The sequence below is a fragment of the Epargyreus clarus genome, unplaced genomic scaffold (assembly GCF_041222505.1).
Source record: "Epargyreus clarus isolate Ecla_fem2 unplaced genomic scaffold, WU_Ecla_fem_2.2 ptg000005l, whole genome shotgun sequence".
NCBI classification, from domain to species: Eukaryota; Metazoa; Arthropoda; class Insecta; order Lepidoptera; family Hesperiidae; genus Epargyreus; species Epargyreus clarus.
Window position 1 is genome coordinate 15,576,583 of NW_027332213.1, and position 26,280 is coordinate 15,602,862.

The 26,280-nt window shown below is 34.6% G+C and overlaps 1 protein-coding gene across 2 annotated transcripts in view; it reads left to right on the forward strand.

Moving 5' to 3' along the window:
- The window catches only part of Dad (Daughters against dpp), a 57,432-nt gene that overhangs the window by 23,765 nt on the left and 7,387 nt on the right, over positions 1 to 26,280 (forward strand). For both annotated transcript variants that reach the window (XM_073073346.1, XM_073073345.1), the window contains exons 2-3: positions 2,595 to 2,648; positions 23,947 to 24,027. In XM_073073346.1, coding sequence (XP_072929447.1) covers positions 2,595 to 2,648; positions 23,947 to 24,027 — 135 coding nt within the window. The remainder of the gene's footprint in view (positions 1 to 2,594; positions 2,649 to 23,946; positions 24,028 to 26,280) is intronic.

Below are 26,280 nucleotides of genomic sequence, written 5' to 3' on the forward strand. Positions count from 1 at the left end.
TGAAATGCGAGGTCGGTCTGTTTGTTCGCTTAATACACTTCCATGTACGCGTTTTCATCGGTTATTTAATATTACTTGACGCGTTATCGCATTTTTTTGTACAGAACTCGCTTTTTCTAAGACAACTGCCGTAATATCTACAGCCGTTATATAGGTGTTTTGAGTTGCAATTCTTCTCATTTCCCTCTGCTTGATAAATCCTGGAACATCCACAATACAGCTACTGTACAGTGAGGCTTCATTTAGATTCTACATTCTTATTACATTCGTTATATAACACAAGTATGTAATCACAACAACAGGTTCATAGATACAAAGTTAGCGAAAGACGTAGGTATTCATCATTTACCATGCTTTTCTTTCATCTTACGCCCGTTATTACTATGTAATCTATTCGGCATTTCTTCCCCAAAATCGAAATTTGTCAATTTTAATAAGTAGGTAGTACCTATATTCAATTTAATTTTAGTAGGTAAGTAAACTACATAGGTAGGTGTCGCTTATAATCAAACAGAATATAACAGGAAAAATAAATTTTATCTTATAAAATTCTCGTGTCACAATGTTAGTTAACGTACTCCTCCGAGACGGCTTTACCGATTTTCACCAAATTTTACTACCACCATTCACCAGTAGGTCTGAGAATCGGCTACTATCTATTCTTCATACCCCTAAGTGATAAGGGTTGTTCACCTTTAACATTTTTTTATTTATATACACAACGTGTGTCGGGTCAGCTCGTATTTAATATAAAATAAAAGAAAATCCGCTGAGTGTCGTGTCGGCTATTCTCAGTAGCGAATTTGTGATAGTTTTCATTTGATTTCTTCCTTTTTAATCGAAATTCGTGACGCGAGTGTAGTCGCGTGATCACCTAGTTGTGTAAACGGCGTCTTGTATCGAAATTACATTATTTTGGCATACGGTCGGAATACGATTGTTACGTGCGACGCCTCGTTGGGGGCGACACATGTTCTGATTGTAAACTGCGCTAACTAGGACACCCAGTGGCGACGTTACTGGAAGAGTTTTTGGGTTGTGGTGGCGGGGACGTTGACGATCATGATTCTTGTACCTACTAAGCTTATATGAAAGATAGCTTACCTACGTTCCATCTTAGTTCTAAGAAGCAGTCATTTGTAATCGACTTCGACTTTGTGATGGTGGCTATAACCCTTAGAGGATTGACGCCTTTCTTGGGTATTGGTTTTTCTTTATTAAGATGGGGAGGCTTGTAGCATAGTTACCTGTTCTATCTTAGATTTTTACATAATTAGTTTAATCTATCTCTGACTAGATTAATCCATTTCTATGCAATACTTACCTGAAGAGAGTTTCCCACAGTCTCAAAAATACCGAAGCGCGTGTGGAGTTCAACCATTAAAGGCCAACCTTAACCGCGCCAAAAGTTGCCTAACTTTGTATTTTCTTAATTAGTTATTACATCTTCCTCAAACCGCAAACGTTTGTTAAGCTAACCGAGTACCGAGTACCGAGTTTGAAGGTGGTAGAACCCTTTGTGGTTCGACTCCGGCGGCACCACCGCCACACCTATTTCTACCTAATAACAGAAGTGTTAGGCGCTGCTGTGTTCCGGTTTGAAGGGTGTGGTAAGGGAGACAGACTTTTCCGAGGCGTTCCAGCTTAGTCTGCAGGGGTAGCGGCGCATCTGTGGCCGACCTCAGGTAGGAATATCTAATCCTATCTGGGGTTGATTACAGATATCCATGGGCGGCAGTAGCCACTTACCATCAGGTGGACTGCATGCTCGTCCGCTTCTCTTATATTATAAAAAAAAATCTAAACCTACAGTATGGTATAAATAATCTTCATACCTGGCGACACAGACGATAGCGGTAACCATATAATTTGACGGGGCTATAATTTGCCGAAAACCACATCGAAATTTGAATAACCCGAAATGACAGTACACGTAAGATTTCCACATCGGTTATGAGGTCAAAATATAGGGTGGGGTACCTGATTGGGTTTTGATCGGCCATAATTGACCCTTGGGTTGCCTGTTTGTTTTTCTGTTCTTTTGTTTTTGGCGGGTAACGCAGTTAGTTATTTGTGGAATTGAAAAACTTGTTCGGTTATTTCTGTTTTTTGAAACTCTGTTGTGGGTTTTGATTGCCCCTTAAGTTTATTGTTGTTGATGATTTTTTCTTATTTACATTGTATTGTTTCATTTAGATGTCATTATTATTGTATTTAACTTGGTAGCTTGTAGGTATTAAAAAAAAGACCCACTGAGTTTCTTACCGGATATTCTCAGTAGAGGTCGCGTTCCGATCCGGTAGTCGTTTAAGAAAATATTGTAACTGACAATTTGTAAGTGCCGCCGTTGGCCTATACAAAATAAATATATTTCTTTTCATTTCATTTCAGTTGGTAGATGACAGCCTTGACCTGTAGTTGCGGTACCTATTGGTACAAAATAAAAATAAAATAACTTTATCTTTTTCAAAAATCTTAAAATATCTTTAAGATCCCTACTACCTAATTTTATTGTTCTTAATAGGTATTAACTTTAGTTATATGTTAAAATAATAGTTTCCAAAATTTTGAATGTTTTCTGTTGGTTGTTACAGAAACCCCTCCACCCCCCTACAGTCGGATCGCAATGGACGACGTGAAACCTAAAGGTGAGAGCATTTAATTGTTATATTCCTATCATTATTATAGTGCGATTCTTTTCGATTTATCTGTTCTGGTACCTACATTATGATTACAGCAATCATAATATCAATAAAATTAATTCCTTCATCATCAACCCATTAATGTCCCACCGCTGGGCACGGGTCTCCTCTCAGAATGAGAAGGATTAGGCCATAGTCCACCACGCTGGCCATGTGCAAATTGGCAGAATTTACATGTCTTTGCAAATTAATTTTATTAAGATTTCTCAGATATGCCTCACGTCAGTTTCCTCACGATGTTTTCCTTCACCGTTTAAGCAAGTGATAATTAATTTTTAATGCGCACATAACTTTGAAAAATCAGAGGTGCTTGGGTTTGAACCTCGGACCCCTCTATCAGAAGCCGACTTTCTTAACCACTATGCTATTAATAGGTACCTAAGCCATAAAACAAAGAATAGGTACCTCGTTACCTCATAAGGTATAAATTCAAAGTGCCTTTATATATGTAGATTGAAATATTATTGCGTGTCGATTTCGCGAAGTTATTCACCTTTCACCTTCAACCTGAAGAAAGTAAATTCTCAAAGTTATTGGCGCCTGGTAACCGAATTGTTTAGTTTTACATAACATAGGGCTAGTGTCAGAAATACTAGCAAGTCTAGATATTCTATTTACATTTTACCTAAGGACCTTTAAGGGGTAGGGTCTTTAAGGTAGTAGAACCCGTTGTGGTTCGTATACAGACACCACTGCTATACTTTTTACTGCCTAATGATATTATAGCACTGTTAAATATTGTTGTATTCCGGTTTAAAGTACTTACCATCCGGTAGACTATTGCTAATTTTATTTCATGAAAAAATAGCTCAAAATGTATAGAGTGAGTGGATGGCAGTACCTACCCTTCGTGGTTCGAGAACCAATCTACACAACTATTTCTACCTTATAACAGCAATTTTCAGCAATGAGTTGAAGGGTGTGACGCTAATACAAGGCGTTCCAACTTAGTTCTCAGGGGTAGCAACGCATCTGGAGGGGACCTCATACAGGATGCATATTAGCGGCCTTAACCACTTACAAATGAACTTCAATGAAATGAATTTAATAAAAAATGTGTAGTATATGAGATAGTTTAACAAGTTAAAACGACGTATTTACTCCGTGACGCTCATTCGTGTAATCCACAGAATAAAGTATGAGGTCGTCATGAAATTTAGACTAATTAATCTAGATATTATCTTTTTTCCTTTGAACTCCAGTAATTTCCCTCTTAAGAAGGATAAGGAAAATATAATTCTTGGTAAATTAAGATCGCATCATTTCCGCCTAATGATAATTATTTCATTAACATTATGTCAAGTCTAATAAGGTGAATTAATATCTTCCTATAATATAAACTTTATGTTCTAACTTATTTATTTCAATGCTTACTTTTTAACAGTTTTACTTATCTACGGTATAAAAATACTGAAATAGTTTATTCTACTCGTTTACTTCCCAGAAAATCCCAGAAAGTAAAGTAGTTACAAAATCCACAATTAAATTTTAGTGTGTAAATATTACATTACTATTACAAATATTTATACTACAGCACAATATATTTCAGTACCTATGTAGGCTCACTCTCCTCATATATCAATAGTTCCTTTAAGATAAATATTGCCTATTTTTTGTTAAACCCCGAGAACATAGATTAGTAAAGATACTTCGCCGCCTTGAAATTGAATGAAGCCACATACGGCTTATTTTAGTAAGTTCTTTTTTTTAATTCTTGACAAATAAAAACATTTTTAGAGAACATTTACGAATAAATAACTAATGCTGCGTAATTTACGTAATAAATAAATAATTATTTCAAATATTTTAGGGACATTTTAGCACGTGCGACGTGGCAAAAATTTTTTACGCAACTATTTCAATTCTCAAAACTGGGTACATTTTCTTGTTAGGAGTGAGTAATCTTTACTAATCTATGTCCGAGAATTAGGATTTACCTACAGTCAACCTTACAATTAAATACCTATAAGACTTTCTTCACGCATAATTTAATACGATTAATTTCATTTGAACAACAACTATTGTTTCAAAAACACGTACTTTGTAACTTTATACAACGGCTTTAGTTCGATAAAACTTTCTTTATAATACGTTCATAATTGAAAAGTAATCTATAGATAAGTGCGTATTGCTCGGGCGTCGGGCACTCGGGCCTACAAGGCGGGTCTGTTGTCGGTCCTGTTAGATCGTAGATCGTCGAAAAGAGCGGATCGAGGAATCCGACCGGCCCGGCGCCGCCGCTTCCAGGAAATTAGGGATGGCTAGTGATGGGAACTGTCGATGATCCTTTATTTATTTACTTTTAATTTTTATTTTCATTTTTATTTTTTAATTTTATAATTATATTGACTGTGACATTTTTAATGGAAGTCCTCGCATATAATAGGAGTGTCTTTTGGTGCTTGTGTTTAATTTGGTGGGAATCAGTATAGTGAAAATAATATGAGGGAAAGAAATAAACAATTATTGGAAGTTATAAGTCAACAGAACTACTAGAAAGTACGCCTAAGTCATGAGTTAGCTGTAATATATCACCAATCACAAATATAGTAGTACCAGAAATATCTAGGTACCCTTTATAGAATTTTTGTAAAAGCATTAGGTAAACTTAAATAAACAAGGTGTATGATATAGGGAACCTATTATGAGGACCATCTGATGTAATGTTTGACTGGTTTACTCGCATCCCAATGAACACTATAATATTATGTAGACTATCTATATTCACTATTTTCAATTTACTTACATGATATATTCCTTCGTGTAAGTCTACCAGCGGAGCACGACGTAATCATTTAGTCATACAGGAGTTCCCTGATATTTAAGCGTACAATTAAGCATTCCTGTCTGTCTGTCTGTTTGTAAAACACCATCGAGGCATACAATAATGCGTAATCACAATTTGTAAACATTTATGCGTCTCCCTTCTCCAAATGTTTAACGATGTTTCCTAGTACTTCTCTTCAGCCCATAAACTTCCCATCAGGGTTGTGTCCAAATTAGGGAATAAACGGAGTATATTCTATATGATGTTACTAAAAGGTTTATCCTTGTACGAAAGTATTATAGTAGGTAGGTAGAGAAACTTAGGTACTAGTTTCGATCAATTGAAATGACTATAATCAGAATCAATTGCATTGGAGTGGGCTTTAAAAATATTTGGAAAGTTTTAATAAATTACAATAAAACAACCTTTTACTCTGTAAATCTTTAGTCTTTCGCTAGAACATACTTAAAGTCCAGGATAATACCGAATACTCTATACTGAAAATAATTACTCATTTCACTCAGTTGAAATCTTTACGCTTGAAAGAGTTCTCCATAATACATTACCATCTACTACAAATGGCCTCAACTGTTACCATTCTAAAAGAACATCGAACACTAATCAGGTTGTAAATTGATACTCAGAGCTAATATTCTATTCAGTTCATTATAAGTAACATCACACCTTTGATTGCGATTGGTTTTATTTTATATTTAATTGCATTTTTGCCTTCAATTCCTTATTCGGCAATCGCCTTTAATATTACGCAGCACTCGAGTACCAACGCAACCGTATACGCATCCTTGCAATCGATAAATATGCAAGAATGAATGTCGACACGATACTACTGGTATGGTACGCTTGTCACTTGTTTACAACTAGGTAGCTAAACGTCTTTACACATACATTTATCTCGTCAATCTTAAGTTTACATTTATTCATGCATACACGATTATAATAATCATTGCTAATTACATCCGCCATATGCAATTACGACATTAAATGTTGTGTAACTAATGTAACTATAAACTGAGTGTTAACACTAAATCAGAAAATGTATTTAAATGTAAAAATGTGTTACATTTAGTATTAAACAAGTAAGCCGATGTTAATCTATTACATAAAATTCCTAAACGAATTCCGATACGAGCGGCACTTGATCGATAGTCGACTCTTGCGCAGCCCTACTGGACCCTGCATTCCACGACGCCATCTTTGAACTACATTATTAATGCTTACGGCACGCCAAACACAGGCTTTTTTCTCATCCTCCAACCACGCCGCGGGATGTATTTGTTTTTAATAAACCTCCCGGTAATCTTTTTGATCCCTTTCATCAGTACAATGAAGCGATTAAACATTGAGAGCACGTGCTTTTTCTACTTCGAAAGGTGCTAAAATTCAAAGCCGTGGAGAAATTTTAATGCCTCCTTAAGCTCTTAATGTTATTACGCTGTTTACCGTTCCGTTTTATAGCTAATGGTATCATCCGATATAGTTATTAGCATCTATTTAGTTCTTTCCGGCAATCCATTATCACTTTTTGGTCGATATATTTTTGTTATGCTCATCTCTTAATCTTAATTCTTTTTTTTATTGGTATGAAAGTGATTGTGGAGTAATTACTTAGTAAAATATATCGTTTTTGAAATAATATAATGTTGGAAAACCTCAAGATAATTCACAGTCAATCTAAGTACCTATATGCCTAAAATTAAGACACTCTGTTTTGTAGCACAATTTTCAAATGCTAACGATAAAATCAGTTGTTTTTCAACCTCCAACCATGCAACTATGAATTATGTTCATCCTATACGTCACAGGAAATCCCGTTAGTTACAATGTTTCTGCAAAAGTTGGCTCTTTATTGCCCGGGAATCCCTCCTAGTTCATCATAGGATTTTCCAGGACTCCAGACGAGCTCCCACCCCATTTTTCAACACCTGTCTGCGGTTTAACCCCTTTCTAATCAAGCCCCTGTTTATTCATTAAATAAACTTTTGGCAATTTATACGGTAAGTCCAAATTCCATGACTGACTCATGTTTTTGATGGCCAAAATCGCTAATGAGTTTAAAATCTTTTGTTATATATTATATTTTCAATATTCAAGATCATTATTAAATGTTTGAGATTTCCTGAAGTTTTGGAATCTCCCACTAGTGTAGCTATTTATTTTAAAAAGTCTATATCAACAACATAAAACAATTGGTTTCGTACCGTTGAAATTTCAAAAACGTTACTTTTAGCAGATTTATTGATCCGCCGATATCTTAATATAATTCCGACTGGTACCGCGCCGTCATCAGGTTTACTGAATGGATGGCCACAATTTGGTCCCTTCTTTTTTCTGATACGGTTGACATTGACATTCCGATTGCGTCCATTACGGTCTTTCTCACGTGCTTCCCTGAATCCATTCATTCCATTTACACCGACTGGAAGTCGCTTAACTAACAAAGGAGGGACCGTTAACTGAAATTGGACTTTAAAGTCGTCTTGCTTGGGAGCGTTTCGGTGAATTCTGTTCTCGGTTGTTTTAAGTGATTCGGTCCCGTCTCGCGGGTATCGGCTGAGTGTCGCGATAACGACGGTCTCCATTAACGTTATCGTCACGTTATCGTGGCGCCGGCGCCGCTCGCCTGACACAAATATAACTGGTCAGTGTTTGTCTTTGTCCGCTCTTGTTAGGTGGGTGTTCACTACCCTTTTATGAACTCGAATGCACTATTGTCGAGTGCTATCCACTTTAAAATTGCTGTTTTACGGTCGTTAGTAACTGGATGCACTCAATTTTCGTTTAATCTAGCCGCTGCATTCTCTTCAAAATCTTTATCGACCGCTCTAGGTGTTATAACATTGCTATCCAAACAAGTAATTAGCAACTGTTAAATAACGGTGTTTACGTTGCATTATTTTATTGTTTAAACAGTTTTCTTCTGATTGATACCTACCATTTTACTTTTAGTGTGACGATAAAGTCAGAATCCATTGTACGTTTTACTTTAAGTACTTGTTATGGATGGGCGATAGGGACATGATGTCAGGGCTTTTGGAAATGGTTTTTCAATCTAGTTTTATCGGAGGATGTGTTTAAGTGCTTTCCGTCTTGTAATAAGTGGACACTCCAAACGCCGTGGCATGTTTATTATGGAGGTGTGTCCTCGATTTGATACGTCATCGCCTGATTTATGGTAGTTTTATGTACGGAGACGATTTTATTGTTATTTATCTGGACTAAGATGACTAATGCTTGTTGTTTTGGTGTTATTATCGAAGGTGTTGTGAGTCTATACCATTTAGAGCGGATGGAACATTCTGTTTTATATTAGGCCGGTTTTGCTACGTTCCAAGAATTAGTTTTATTTTTGGTGATGTTATCCTTTTTAATTTTAGTGTCGATTTCATTCTGTTGTTTTGTTTGCATGAGTTCTGAATCGTATGCGATCGTTTGTAAACACTGACGGTGAATAAGATGCAGTTATGGTGACGATTCATTATGGATGTATTTATAATATCAGAAATCTTTCATTTTGTATCATTTTGATAAATATTTTTAATATTTTCTCATTTAATTTGTATTGTTAATCATGCTGGTTGTCGATCATGATGTATTTCATTTTTTAAACTACGAGGGTGCGTTTTTAAGTTCGCGGAATGAGGGACAAGGAGGGAAAATAAAATGTCAAAATTATTTTTCTTTTTCTACATATTCTCCTGCAAGACGAATACATTTTTAAGATCTTTGTATTAACTTATTTAAACCCTCATAAAAAATGTTTCGTCCTTGTCGGAAAAATTGCGTCCTTAACTTCTTCGTCTGTAGAAAATTTATTTCCACGAAGCTCTTTTTTCATTTTTGGAAAGAGATAATAATCGCTGGGAGCCAGGTCTGGCCTATAGGGTGGGTGATTTAAAATATCAAAGCTCACCTTATGCAGGGCAGCCAGTGCAATACGGCTTTTGTGTACGGGCGCATTGTCGTGCAACAGCAGGACACCTCTGGTTGATTTTCCCCGCCTTTTTTCTTTGATGGCTTCTTTTAACCGCTCCAGGATAGTTGCGTAATATTCTCCGGTTATAGAGACACCTTTATCTTTATAATCTATTAACAAAATTCCTTCTGAATCCCAAAAGACTGTCGCCATGAATTTTCCGGCCGATTGTGACACCTTAAACCTTTTAGGAGGTGCTGTACCCTTTTTATGCCACTGCATGAAGTCTTGTTTAGACTCAGGTTCATAATGGTGAACCCAAGTTTCATCTCAAGTAACAATTCGATTCAATACAATATCTTTATCTTCTCCACAGAGGTCCAAAAACGCACGGGAACATTCAACGCGCTGTTGTTTCTGAGGCGGCGTGAGCATTCTCGGCACCCACCGCGCGCTGACCTTAGTCATGCCAAGATGGTCATGCAGAAATTTAAAAATGCTTGTATCCGATACTCCAACCATTTCTGCAAGCTGTTCCTTCTTTAGCCGAGCATCTTCCAGTACTAATTTTTCGACTTTCGCCATCGTTTCCGGAGTGGTCACCTCAACAGACCGTCTGGGTCGTGGGTCGTCTTCAAGGAATCCCTGCCTAGCTTAAAAAGGTTGTTCCACTTGTAAACCATCGTTTTTCCAGGGCAAGAGTCCCCGTAAACCGATGACATCTTTTCCATTATGATTTGCACAGACTTTCCTTGCTTGGTAAGGAACTTTATAACGGCGCGATGCTCGATTTTCTCCATACTTTAATTTTTTTTCCGGATTGAGTTGTTTAATTGTCGATAGTTTTAAAACTAATGATGCAATTGTGATAAAACTTTATATTTATACTGTTTATGAGTCACTTAACACGTACCGCCCTTAACAAGCCCGCTATCATCCCTCCAACCCCGCCATTCCGCGGACTTAAAAACGCGCCCTCGTATATATTTTTTAATCATATTTAATCATGTGATTAGTATCTGAAAAATCGTCACGTCTGTACTACTGTACGATAGCTTCAGTCTCTACATTGAGTCCCGTGGCTTACAAAAGCTATCTCGGTGTCATTGAGCTTTCAACTATTCGGTAGCGCGTGTGAACGTGCCGACTATCGCCTCACATTCACATTCTTCACTATCTGTTTCAGCTCTTCCAGAAACGATGTGGTCAAATCTAGTTCTGTGCACACAGTTCCCACACACAGTTGTATTGTTTGGCTCATGTTTCTCAAATGAGACACAACTTCTTCTTGTGGTTGTAGGATGACGGGAGACGATGAAGGGTCCAGCGAAAATGAAGGACGTTGAAGTGGTACAGGGGGCGACAGTTTTGTGACTTTTAACTTTGCTTTGCTTTTCTTTTCAGAAATACGAGTACCTTTTTTAGCAAAATCTTTTTTGTCAACCTTTTTTAAAGACATTTGTAAAATATAACATCTAAAAGATGAAAGAATATCTAAATCTTTAGGCTGACTGCTCATTGCTTACCATGGCATGAGCAATAGTTACGCAGGCTACCATCCTGTCGCTTAGGCTACAAAACAGTTGCTAAATCCGCTACTGCTCGGAGTTCAAAGTTGTTTGAGCGACAGACGAGAGACACAATTTTGCTTTATTCGAAAATTCTGTCAACTATCGATAATTTACACATGACTTACTCAATAGTCGTCGGGCTTGGAATAGTCGGATTTACCACAACTTATAGCTATTAATTGCTAAAGCGATAGTATCTTGTAGGCGGTTGGCCTTAGAAGAGTTTATGTTATAGTCATCCACATTTATGGAAAGTCCCACACCACTGTTTGAAGCAACAAACCGAGGATATAATAATATTGTTTGAAAACACGTATTTAAATGTAAACCCACTTACACGTGGAGTAAAGCAATAACAATAATTAACACTAGGTCTCTTAATGACCACTGGAAATACTAGTTAAGACTATACAAAATATAAATTTAGAATTGATAGAAATTTAAGCAAATTAAAATAAATATTATCATTTTAAATATAGTATTTATAATTAAATTCTGACTATAGTGTGTTGTTGTTACTTTATTCGTGACAGCCTACTGGTTGAAAGAAGCCTCTCATTCGGGGAGTTCGAGGTTCAAATCCCAGTAATTCTGACTAATAACTTGGCTGACGATTCAACTTATTCCTTAAGGGCAGCAACACATATGTCGAGGTAATGTAACGCCGATTTCAGACAGGATTTTATTTTCTTATCTGTGGTTAATTACAGATGTCCATGAGCGGCAGTGGCCACTTACCATCAGGTGGACTGCATGCTCAATAACTACTATAATCTATTAAAAATATACGATATACATTAGCAATTACAAAGAAACATCAAAGTCGCTTACAAGGAGATGACATCACAGTCTTCATTGAAATGTCGTAAAATTGTTATTATTGGACCTCCTTTAGTATTTTTATTTCCGCTAATAATAAGATTAGGTATTTAGCGAATTCTGGCGCCGTCTTAGATCAGCAGGTCAAATAGATAAAAAGATGTCCATATTATTTATTTTAATAAAATATCTCATTTTATACCGGTCTATATACGTCAATGGTTTTATATTCGCAGTATACTAGGTCGGGTACGTTACTTTGGTCATATCTACAAATGTTTTAATAAGTCCTCGATTTTTTTATTTTAGGTAGGTATGTGACAATTTGATATGATATGATCTATGATCAATGATGTAAAAAGTATATACACGATGATATGGCATGTTAGTCCATTGAAATGTTAATGTTAATTTTTGGTCCTAAAGGGGACCCCAGGGAACGCAATTTTATATGAGGAATAGTTTGATAGAGTTTAAAAACGATTTGCACCCCTTTTTCAAGATGGCGGTAGAAGGAGAAGAGTTGCGATCCACAAACTTGGATTTAGCTTTACACTAACCCTCCTCGATATTCAGAAAATAAAACTGCGTGCTCTGACTTTTGTAATCCAAATGCATTTTCAATTAACTATGTCATATTGATTATAAATCCTTGCTCTACGACCCTATAATTAGATTAATTCTCTAATTCTATCAAACATACCATTTGAGTTTAGAGACTGTTGTTTTTTAATCATTAGACCACACAAATAGGATCGTCATATCTAAAATCTAAGTCTGTGTATTAGACACAGAAACACACAATCCTAAACTGATATTAATTCAATTAACAAATTTTACATATTCTATTGCTTTATTATATTCCAGCCGTTTTTTGTCCTATATCTTACTAAGAAATACCAAGTTTTATTATATGTATAAATAAAATATACATAGATAGATATATAAATGGACGCTGTAATAACCTTGATATGATCTCTAATATGCTAATAAGGGTCTGATATACGCATAACATTCAATGGCAAGTACGGACACACCTACTATGAATATATTCGGTTTATCAATTTTGCGTGGTATGAATTCCTTTATAATTCAACAGGTTTTGATTATTCGAGAAATAGGTGAAGTGACGCCATCGAGTGATTGAGTTGACCTAAAGAGATTTCGTGTGGCTATAAGCAATCTGTCTTAATTAGGGGATGAACTTACGTGTGTATTCTGAAAGCTATAAAAATTTAAAGGTGGGTAGAGCCAGTATGGTTCGAGAGGAGACACAATGATTAGGTACATTTAAAGAAGATCCTTTTAATATTAATTTTTTTTAAGGCTTCAAGTCAAAGTATTTATTGGATAATAATAAGGTTATATACAATATTTGAAACAATAAAATTAAATACTAATTAAACAAAAAAAAATCAAATTATATACTAATAGAAACTTATTTACAAAATGTACATATATACAAAAACGAAATACAAAAATATAAAAACATAAAAACTACCATAAAAAATGATCACCAACGCTGTCCTTGGGCAAGGTACCCAAGATGCTGGCAGCATTTCCTCTTTGAATTGCTATAGTAATTCGTTGAGCGAAATGCGTGCCAGCTCCTGGATCTCCAGAGACGTCGACCAATCGTGTTGACAGTTGTAAACACAATTGTTGTTGGAGACACAATCGATATACAAATATCTAGCGTGAAGCAGATTTTTATGGCCGAAAGGTGAGGTTGTCAGCTGACTTATCTCAGAACCATTTTAGTCTTAAGTAGTCGCAAGGCATCTATGATCGGTTGCTGGTGGAAACCCAATGTGAAGTTGGTTATAGATGCTCAGAGGCGGCAGTGGCCGCTTACCATCAGGTAGAGACATGCTCATTTGCCTCTCAATATTACATATAGGTAAATATCTGCTAAGTTCAGAATGTCTTGTATAATTGATATCAATAACTTCCGGGTACAAAATCCCATGTTTAATTGACGTCAGTTACGACATTAATCTGGCGTTCTAACTTACGCCCGTTATTAATATTAATAATCAATCTATGTTTTTTATTTACCAAAGATCGAAATTTTACTTTTGATTTTATTAACAATTTAAAATAGTTGCCTCAGAAAGGAACAATAAATCTTTGTTTTATGACTTCCGTCATATTTTAAGTTACTTAGATGACCTAAATGTATAGTGACTACTTTCGATGACATAGAAAACGAGTCATTGTTATTGTTATATTTATGGCATGTTCGTATTAACCAGAAAAAATATCTACAGATCAAATAAAATCGTTCAGTTCCATCCCTGAAGGAACTTCGTTACAAAAAGTACATAAAACACTTTCCATAGAAATGCAATGGTTTCAAAAAAATCAAGTCGATTCTTCGACTACATTTCGACTTTTACGCACACAAACATACGAAAATTGATTTTAAACAAAGATACATAGTACGGTTAGCAACCTAAGTTACAACCTGAAATCAAACTCATCTTGTAGGTCTTGAAGTCATGTAATAATATAGTCACATAAACGGTACAGAGTAACGATATAACAATTATACGTAAGTAAGTTCACACTAGTGATTAGAAGTATTATAACTACACAAGTATCTCCGTTATTCGACTGCTCTTGCTGAAGTCTCCGACCAGAATGTCGCTCTCTGTTAATTCGAGCGCCGCCAAGGTGTCGTCCCCACTTCACCTACCCGCATCTGTTTTTAAACTGTAGTATCAAATGAGTCACTTATTACTTTAATGTAACGTTATAAAAATGTGATATCGTTAATATCCAAGCTTCTTATTAACGACGATAACATTCGGCCGTCCTGCTCACACGTTCGTCCTCGATCGTGTATGGTCTGATGCAAGAGCTGCAAAAGAAAACCAGTTGTTTAATGCCTAAGTCCAGAAGAGTTACACATTTTCTTGTAATACCGACTCGCACGTAAGAGGCCCGAACTGTTTATCAAAAACATGGCTTAAACTCTACGCATTTTCTTGCAATACCGACTCGCATGTAAAAAGCCCGAACTGTTGATCCGAACCAAGGCTTAAACTAGGTGATGTTCATATAGAATCACACTAGTTGTGTATTACCTAGGTTATAAATCTGCCCCAACAGTGTTCACCACGGATTTCTGTTGCAGGCATAGTTCATAAGGACTCTTTACATAAATGTCATATGCGCGACAGGTATTGAAGCGAATGCATTAGACCATTGTTAAATAATAAAACACACGGTTTAAACTAGGTGATGTTCATATAGGATCACTCTAGTCATGTATCACCGCAGTTTTTATACCTTGTTTACGATAACATTCGGCCAGTGCTCAACTCAAATTTACTCTAAAAATGCAATATTCACTCAATGTAATACATCCACCCAACATACATACATACATACACCCAACCATATGCATCACCAAGAGACACCCGCGAACATTACACTGCTCGAGGCATCTGCACTAATCCATCTTAACTACAGATAAATAATAATCAAACTAAAAAAAATTTCCTACACCTACAGTAATGACAACATCTAGCTGCCCACTTTACTTATGTCTGGATTCTAAGTCCAATAGTTAAATCTCCAACAACTATTGATTCGATAAAGTTACGCATCAGAATAACGACGTTTATCTTATTAGTCCATTTCGGAATGCTCAACAACCTGTTCAATAACTGTTATACTGATAGATAGATAGATCTATAGTTGGCCACTAAATGAATCTGTGCGACTCAAAATACTATTATAAAATTATTTTATTACTACTTAGTACTTCTTTTAATTATTACAATGTTATTTTATACAAATAGTTGCCTTTCCAATGTACGTCTTTTATCAACTGATGAAGCAGTATCAAAATAATAATATATCGTGAATATTTGAAATGAATGATATCAAAGTTAAAGACTAAATAATGGTAAACTAACCATGAATTTCACACAATATAACACGTATAAGTTGTATGAACCCAATTTTTTTACGTTATTTATCACAAATTCAAATTATTTCTTTCAAAGTAGGGCCACATAACCCACTTTTGAAAGTCAGAAAGAAATTTCATTACATTAAATTGAATTTATATTCAGTTATAATAATACATACTATTACATGAATTTCAAAATTTAATTAACAAAGCAAAGGACCCATGCGTTCACGTCAGCGACATACTTGTCAATTGTGTATGGCTTAACTACTTAACTTTTTTTTTTTTTTTTTATTGCACCAAAAGTTTTAAATTAAGATTCCCATAAAGAAGTTATAGTTTGGGCTATTTTACTGTAAAAGTTATGCATTATACTAAGGAAGATTTGCTAGACTTTACGCAAACGTCGTTTTTAAAAAAAATCAAATAATGTTATGGAAAGAATAAACACATTAAAATGGTCCGTTAATCTAAACGGAGTTTAAACAGACCTTGTCTTACATTGAGTTCCTCGGAAGCGGATTTTTTTTTTTCCGTAGGTAGTTATCAAACGGATAGTGTTATTGAATACACACTCGTAAACTACCTACCAAGAAAAATGACTTCAGAAACCGGCCATTATTTAACTATACTTATTTGTGTCTACAACTGATAAAAGATTTTTTTTAAACACGCTTTTATTTTTGCCACGCTTTTATTAACTTGACCTGTATGTATGTAACGGAATATTTGAATTCGATTTTTACCTACTTTGAACGGTCAGATTTATTTAAAAATTTTGAAATACCTATGACATGACATGATTTTAATAATCTTGTCCGATTCTAATTTTGTCTCATCACGATCGTCAGATTTAAAACTATAACTGTTTTACATAACATGTGGCTCCTTATCAATCACAACCTAAAATTTCTATGACCTGAAAAAGGTCTATTAAAGTTGATCATGATTTTATACCAGCCAGCCAAACAAACAGTTAGTCAAACTATCTTATGATACACCTTATTACCGAACAATTCATATTTATTATATATATTTCAAACGCCTCGGCTTCACCTGACTTTTATATAGTTTGTAATAAAAATTATATTAGTGCGTAATATCTATATAGATTATATTAATATAATATGTATCATTTACAACCAACACTCTCAAGGAGATGCTCGATGTTTCTATAGAGAAAACCTAGACATGACGCAATTGTGAACCGTATGAAATTTATATGAAAAGTAAATTATTGTATAAGAAAATCCCATCGAAATGTACCTATGCTTTTATTTGATTACATTATTATTCATTTGGCTATGATATACATATAATAAGAATGAAATCTTCACGTGTTTACATCGAATATATTTGAAAAAGAAAAATTGTCTGTCGGTTTGTATATTTGAAAATGCATTAAAACCAAAACTACGAAGTCGATGTCAAAAGTATACATTTTTTTTAAAAAACATTACATGACCAGGTAATGGACAATTCCAAATTACTAACGTACTCCGTGATCTTGACAGAGGGCATTGTATAATTCAAATTATATTTTGAATCCACATGAACAAAGTCGCAGGCAAGACTCGTTTTAAAAATGCAATTCAAATTATATTTTGAATCCACATGAACAAAGTCGCAGGCAAGACTCGTTTTAAAAATGCAATTCAAATTATATTCTGACTCCACATGAACAAAGTCGCAAGCAAGACTCATTTTAAATATGGTATACAAGAGACTATCTAAATTTATGTAGGCTTCAGTGACCGTTTCTCACTTAATACGTATAATAACTTAATTGCTGTAACTTGTAAATAGAACTAAGCTCAAGTTATAAAAGCATCAATTTATTATTATTATTATTATTATTTTACTTAAAATAATTTATTCTCAATCCCATACAAAGTGGATCCCGTTTATCATTTCGTAAATGGCTCACATAATTAATAATATCGATAGTCTAAGCGTCTCAACGTTTAAGGTACAAACTTCATTTACCAGTATTTGATAGTGCCCAATTTTCAAACCAAAAGGACGTGTAATGTGTCAAATTCAAATTGAAATTTAAAGATTTAAAATTACGAGATGTAAAGAAATATTAATACAAAACGAAACGTTGCATACTAAATTTAAAACAGACATTTAATATTATGTATAAGTGAGTCAGTCTGAAGTAGAATGGGAGATAAGAGAGATATTTTTATATATAATATTCCAAAGACCGCTGCGCATAAGTTTCTCAGTTTTCTTATAGATCATTAACTAATGTGCATTTATACTTTATGGGAGTCAAAACACAGTAGTACACAGTACTGCGTGAATTCGCCTAGAATTGATGGAAATCTAAATTTGGCAACGTACGTATGCTTCTTTCATAACAATTACGTATCAAGTATATGAAATCAAAAGGAAACTTTCATTGATTTATAAAATGAAAATGTGAACAATGTAGATGTGAATGCAAGTTTATTTTTAAATATAGTCAATTAATATCCAAAAAAAAAAAAAAAAAAAAAACAATAAACCTTAAACTCATTTACCATTTCCCTCCCGGGTACACTCAGCCACTCAATACCGTGGTCGTGATACTTTTTTGCAGGCAGTTAAATATGTACCACGTAGATATTATACATTTCTGTACAATTATGAATAATCAAAATTTTGCAACTTAATAAACGTGTCACTTATATCAAGTAGGTATACTGTACTCTGTAACTGCGTTTGTTGCTACCGCATAGTCCCTTCCATACAATAAAAACAAACGCATATACGTAAACCCCGTTTGAAACATTAAAAGTTATCAAAAATAAATTCAAATCTAACCTGTATGCAATTTCTGGCGTACATTAGCCTATATTAACAACCATTAGGTTCCCATATCTATAAAGCCTGACATTTAAGATTAAAGATCCTTAAAATATTTTCATAAGTACGTGTATTTCTATATATTTCAAAGTAGGTGTAACTTTAGAACAATTAGGATTTACTTTTTACACCACAGAATTTAACCAAATGGACAGATTTACCACAAGAACTGCCTTGCAAAATTACTTTTAGACACTTCTTCACATAAAATGCACTTATTTTGAAGTAAACACCTCAGTTTACAATGTTAACAAGTAATTTGATAAGAGTAAAGTTTGTTCACAAAATTTAAGTATATCATTTTCAGAGGGTATTAACATTTCATTGAATTACTAGTCTCAATCTATCCATTTTCTTAATTCAAATGAGTTTTCCCTTACATCAACGACATTTATCTACCCCCATTTTTACTTATTCTACCAAGATGAATTCACATATGACATAATAATGTTTTAACTCACGGTTTTTATTCCTGTGTCAAGTATGTTCGTACTTACGAATCGCCGTCCATGATTGTGAGCTGGTCCTTGTACACTTCTGATGAAATCAAACTCATCTTGTAGGTCTTGAAGTCATGTAATAATATAGTCACATAAACGGTACAGAGTAACGATATAACAATTATACGTAAGTAAGTTCACACTAGTGATTAGAAGTATTATAACTACACAAGTATCTCCGTTATTCGACTGCTCTTGCTGAAGTCTCCGACCAGAATGTCGCTCTCTGTTAATTCGAGCGCCGCCAAGGTGTCGTCCCCACTTCACCTACCCGCATCTGTTTTTAAACTGTAGTATCAAATGAGTCACTTATTACTTTAATGTAACGTTATAAAAATGTGATATCGTTAATATCCAAGCTTCTTATTAACGACGATAACAAACCCAACCGAACCTCACTAGAACGTCCCGACATGATTAAGAATGCAACGATCAAAATAAAATCGATTATTATTGAGATACTCGTATCGCCTGACAATGTGGGGTGTCAGCTTACACCAAAACACGAAGAGCTAGTGTTTTTCTAGTAACCCGATCAGGTGGGTTCAAACTAGTTCTGAGTCATGCCTTCTGAAATTACAATCAATTCAAGCGTACTAATATTGTAGTGTTAATGTGGAGTCGATTATCAAGCTTGACTTTGTTAGCTTGTTAGCTTGTTTTTATTTTTTAACTAGTAGTACCCGGGGCTCCGGCCGCGTTTTAAAAAAATAACATTTTGATGTGAAACATCTATAGCCGCACGTAAAAAAGATTTCTGGCGTGGCGACGATTACCTTTAACTACATAGACAAATGTTCTATAAGGGACAGAGCTATTAGAACAATGTGATAAAAAAAGACAACTAGTGTTTGACCTTGCGTTTCAAGTGTACGCAAACGTAAATATTGACCATGGAATATAGTGACCAATGATTACTTCAGTCAAAACGGGACATCGATTTTTTTATGTCAAATACTTTTTACTTGAAAAAATATAGTTAGAAATAATAAAAAACACGCTTTTATGATAAAATTAACTAAAAAGTAGAAAATAAATTTCAATCTAGGAATCATTTAAGGAAAAGTAAATAGTATAATTGTGCAAAAAATGTGGGGCGCTTTATGAAAACTGATAAATGGAGCACCCCATGTTTTTTTCACAATTATAATATTTACTGTTACTTAATTGACAATGGCAACGGTTCATTTCGGAGACAACGGCACGAAGCATCGAAAAAAGGGACTGTCCCGTTAAAAACGGGACGTATGGACGTATATGTCTCATTGATACGAGTATGAGTTCATGCTTGTCAAAGACAATGAAATAATGGAACAGAAGGTAAAAAATGTCCAGAACTGTCGATAATAGTTTTAGTACATCGTTTACGTAGAAATGTTATAGTACAGTTTAACTAAATAAATTATTATTATATAAATATATAATTTGATGAAAAAATGTATCTATACAGATGTATCGACTGGTTTAAAATATACGATTTAAAAATTGTTTATATTTATTATCGTATATTAGTAAAGATTACTCACTCCTAACAAGAAAATGTACCCAGTTTTGAGAATTGAAATAGTTGCGTAAAAAAGTTTTGCCACGTCTCCGTGCTAAAATGTCCCCAAAAATATTTGAAATAATTATTTATCTATTATGTAAATTACGCAGTATTAGTTATTTATTTGTAAATTTTCTCTAAAAATGTTTTTATTTGTCAAGAATTCAAAAAAAACTTACTAATAAGCCGTTTGTGGCTTCATTCAATTTCAAGGCGGCGAAGTATCTTTACTAATTTATGTTTATTATTTTCAGTTTTATTTTACACACGACCATTAATTGCAAAGTTGTGTACATTTTATAAATGTACTAGCTGACCCAGCAACCATTGTGTTGCCTTAAAAATAAAAAAAATGTTAAGGGTGAACAACCCTTATCACTTAAGAGATATGAAAAATAGATAGATAGTAGCCAATTCTCAGACTTACTGAATATGCATATAAATTTTGATGAAAATCAGTAAGAGCGTTTCGCAGGAGTACAGTAACTAACATCGTGACATGCGAATTTTATATAATCTTACCGTGGTCTTTTTGAGGATTAATTTCTGGCTATACAAAGATTGTTTATTAAATTATGTTTAGGTTAATTTATTCAATTAAAGAAATTTTAAAATACCGTATACTATCCTATATAAATTTTATGGTAATATTTTTTATTATTTACTACAGATATCGAAGAAAATTTAGAGATTAGGATACAGAATTTCCCATATATCGATTTTATTTTATTAAAATAAACTATAAAAAGTTATATTTTGACTAAAACACACTAATATAAAAATTAAGCAGTGGGATCTTAAACTATAACATACACGTATGAACATCGTGAGCTTCAATTAAATTTCACTTCTGTTCTGTTGATCTATGGTCATAGATCAATGAAAATTTTTTCATTGATCTATGACAGTTCAATTCAATCAATGAAAGTTTTTGTCTCTTTCTGGTTACTCATGTAATCATGGCGGATCGAACACGAAAAATAAACAAAATTTAATAATTTCTCTTCATTTACGTGTGATAGGTGATTCCATGAATCTTGTTTCTTTTTCGAGCATAATTTTTGCATTTATGCATTGCACAAGAAGGCATTTTGAGGCTTAAAATTCAAAATAATGACGTTTAACGTGTTCAGTGACATTCGTGTGTATTACTACGCCGCGCGAGAGCGACTGGAGTCGTTTTAACTCGTTTTACACCACTTGACGTATTTTGTATGTTTTAAGTATTGCCCGCTTATTTTTCTGATAATAAAATGTCTGACCGTGATAATTTAGAGAGTGAAAGTGATCAGCCTTCTGCAAAGAAAGCAAAATCACACTATGACACACCATCAAGTCATCAGTAAGTTAATTATTTTTTTATAATTAAAGTATGCATTTATCTGTGCATTAAGCACGCGTATATTTGGTGTGTTTTGAGCGCCAGCAAATGTAAAATCTACTATCTTGGTAGATTAAAATTCACATAAAAATCATTGCATACAATGTTTTTAAATTATTAATTAATTTTAATGTCATTCTTCTCAGAGAATAAATTTATTAAGACTGACAGAATTGTATTTCAAAATCAGCTGATGGCGTGCAGCGCACGAAAGTTTTTTCTTATTTGTTATAAATATGAACATTAAAAAATTAATATGTTTTTTTCTGCATATTACCTACTTTTACAAAATAATGTCGATGTTTCACATCTGCCAGGCGTCCCGTGACGGCTCACATTTTTTTTTTATATATATAAAGCACCAAGCGAGTAATAAGGTACTTTATATTAATTACAATCTAGCTTAATTGAAGACTAATGAGTAATTCTACGCTAACTTAAACTGCTAAATAATCATACAATGAAGGTAGCGTCCTCTGACACTGCACTTCTTTGTCTTATCAAATAAAGGAATAGACACATTGTTTTTGTGTTCTTAAAAAATAACATGACATGCATATAACTGAAAATTTGTACTTTCATTGCAATGACAGTGGCGCCATCTGTCGAAAATTGGTCGTACCAACTCAAAAACCTTCGTGGGCTCAAGCACAACTTTGCTAAAGATCATCACATGATCAACGATTTACGATTCTATAAAGGACATAGGTACAGACAAACATTCATTAAAATATTTTATTATAGAACAGGTAATATCAAATTAAAGTAGTTTAAAGCATTTTTTCTTATAAGATTGAAGCCAAAGAGTATTCCAACTGGTCACTAGTTTTCACTGCCGACTATATAGTCGGCAGTGATAACTTGGCGACTATGCAAGGTGTACCTATTTATTACATACTTATAGGAGCTTCGTTTTTAATTTGCTGATAGCTAGAACCTTTATTGTTTACCATACATCAAATAGTCAAAACAAGCAGCACTGTAAATTCCGAATACTTTCCTTCTTATTTAGCGTGTCTCAAACAGTTTTAATATTAATTAGCTCATTCAAATTTACATTCCCGCTAGTTTGTTGCACCTTAAGAAGCGTTTTATAATAACTGTTCATGTGGAATTTGTCAATACTATGTTTGTGGGTTGAAAGTAAAGCTAATAATGTGCTAAAATATAATTAATCTTATTTGGACATTCTTATGCAACATATAGGCGTAAAACTGCCTTAGGAAAAGATATTGTATTTCGTGTATAGATTCTAGCTTTTTGATGGAAATGATAGATGTTTTAGGATAAATAAGAAGCCTATATCATTGTGTTTGAAGCCTCTTAAATACGAGTGTGATTTGTATCTATATTGATTTAGGCATTTCCAATTTGATCTCACAGATAGAGCTTCAACTTTGAAAATAATTTGAAATTTTAGTCTAAAAATCAGATGAGTTTATAAAAAAGCAATTTTGGATTAAAAGACGATATCATTAAATCTTATAGCTAAGATGCTATTGATTGGGTTCTCACATGTGAAGCGATTACGCTCTCGCAGGTGTCCAGGCGTGATGTCATGACTTGACTGACCAGTCTTGGGAGGGTTGCCATTCGGCTATTGCGGTACTGGGCTGGTTTTGGGGCCCCAACTCGTAATAGAACACTAGCTAATGTGATTTGCAAAATTTTACAACACACGACACGACTTTTGTACTACGACGTTTGCCCGCAAGTATAAAATTAGTGTTACATTGTCATTGATCTAGCTTAATGCGTCGAGCAATAATAGCCTAGTGCCCTGAAATTCGTCGTCACAATCGGGGGGGTCCGAAGTTCGAATCCCAGGCACACACATCTGATTTTCTTGGTGGACGGTGACCTAAATAGGTTGATCATAGACCAGATTTACGTAACCCTGTTTGCATTCAGTTTAATATTTGAGATGCTCATCTAATTTCCTTCTTTCCAGAACACGGCGAAAGCACAGAAGATGCGAGGAGGACGGACCATGAGCGGCTTGTTACGGGATCTCTCGCCACTGATGGCGAAGGTGAGTTACACCAACTCTAACCTATCCTAACCTATCCTACTGTTTCTTGTAACCTATCTGTCATTTTCTGAGTGTCTAGATAACTCTTATAAAGGTTGATGATAATTTAATAATTAGAAGTTGTTTTGCATCAAATTCTCATTAAAATATCTGTTTTTTAAAAGACGCTTCTTGTAGTCCCACCTCACTAAGAATCGGATAAGACAGACAGACACTAACGATCAGATAAGATTGGTCAGATAAAATGAATACCTACACAAAAACCTAGACCCAAAATAGGAAATTAAATCAGTCATTATATATCTGGCTGACCGGCGATTGAATCTAAAACCCTCTGCGTATTTGATTGACGCGGTGACCACTCCACCACCCACATGATCAGTAACAATTTGTTTCGTTTTAAAGAAGGATACTTTTGCTTCCACTTCACGAGAATATTTTCCTCCAGAACTTCATCAACTTATTCCAATCATAGTCTTAATAAAATGTTTGGAAAAAAATCGAGCAACTAGTGTCGTTTTCAGCGGAACGAAGACAGGTCTCCAGCGCTCAATTAGCCACAATTACCCAGGCATTCGGTCGTCGAACCCTCGCTCAAGGCTTCTAGCCGTATTCGTGATCGTAGCTAAAGAGCCTTACATGATGGCAGTTGGCACATTATCGTTTTGGGATTTGGTGCTTTTGGGTCCATCTGGAATACTGTGGAAGCATTGATTTTGAGAAAAAAAATACATTTTTTATTGAAATGATCAAAATCAGCAGCTGGATGAAGCTGATTTGGTTTTCTGGTCATTCAGTGTTTCATACATTAGTAAGCTTCAATAGACAGATGAATAAAGTTAGTTTTGATTGATTTTAGTCGCTTAATTTTAAATCATCGTTCAATATGATTGAGTGGGGGTAAGCTTTTTTATTTGTGCTTTATAGAAGCAGTTGCTGTTTTTTATTGGTTATTGGAAGGTTATGGTAAGGTTGTAACATGAGTTGTTAGCCATTCAGAAGTCCTCTCCAATTTGGAGGTTCCAAACACAAAGATTACGTAACGACTAACTTATAATCTTCATAATTCTTGGTTCCATGAATACCCTCGTCATCTTTCGTAAGTCTCTCGACCTCAAAACCCCATGACATAAACCCACCAGCTCGGTGGTGGTGGCTGGCTCCCATGTGGCTGGCGGCGCTGTAACCTTGATTATCGATCGGCGGCCCGCCCGCCCGGCGCCAGCTCGCCATTAGCGACGTACCATTTTTCATGGGATTTGTGAGATACCTGATGGTATTATGTAGACAAGACCTAGTCGAAGACATGGCTAGTATTTAAAGAATACATAAAAAAGCAGATTTTTTATACCAGACTCCAAAACCCATTGTAAATGTCTACCTGCCTAGAGAAGAGGTATTCTTAACTTAATAATATCTAAGGTTTTAAGAAAACTACAGGTCTGTTTTTGATTTCGTTTCCAAGAACACATAGGATTTATCGGGAGTAACAACAAGATTCCCTTTATTTTATATCATCAGGAGACGACGAAGACTATCATCACCTTCTGATTACCAGTAAACGATGCTGGCTTTAAAGTGCCGAAGGTCTGCCATACCATAGAGGAAAATATAAATCTTATATTTACCTATATATTGAATTATTATCACAAATACCATTAGTCAATTTTGAAAAAGAAATCCAAACAATACTTGCTACATCTACTGTCCCCAAAACGCTTATTTTGACCTATTTTTTTATTAGGTAACCCAATTATTATTTACTCCCACACATTGTCCCTACAATGTGTGGTCATCTACCCTAGACAGATATAAATTTCCTGCTCGTTAAAAGGAATAATATCTTGAATTTTTGATGCCGTGAGCCTCGCGATCCAATTATGTGCCCATTGCATGCTTGTTATTCATTGGGACTCCCTTTCCCATATGCTCTATTTTCCAATTAATGTGTTTGCGAAAGCCTCCAACGATGTATGATTCATTTCGAGTCTAAACGGAAAATCGCCATTTTGATTTTAATGCCTTTTAGTCAGATTAGCCCGTGTCCTGATTTTTATTTTGGTTTGCTTGTATTTGGAACTTTGGAAGATAGGAGTATCTAGTCTACTCTCATAAACACTTTGTTGGCATTGCAAATATTGCAGATAGGTTTAAAAAATCTATTCTCAATAGACATAATTTGTAGTTTTCGATATTTATCGATAGTTATCGATAGTTTGATGAGTTACCATCTTTTTGTATACCACACTTTTT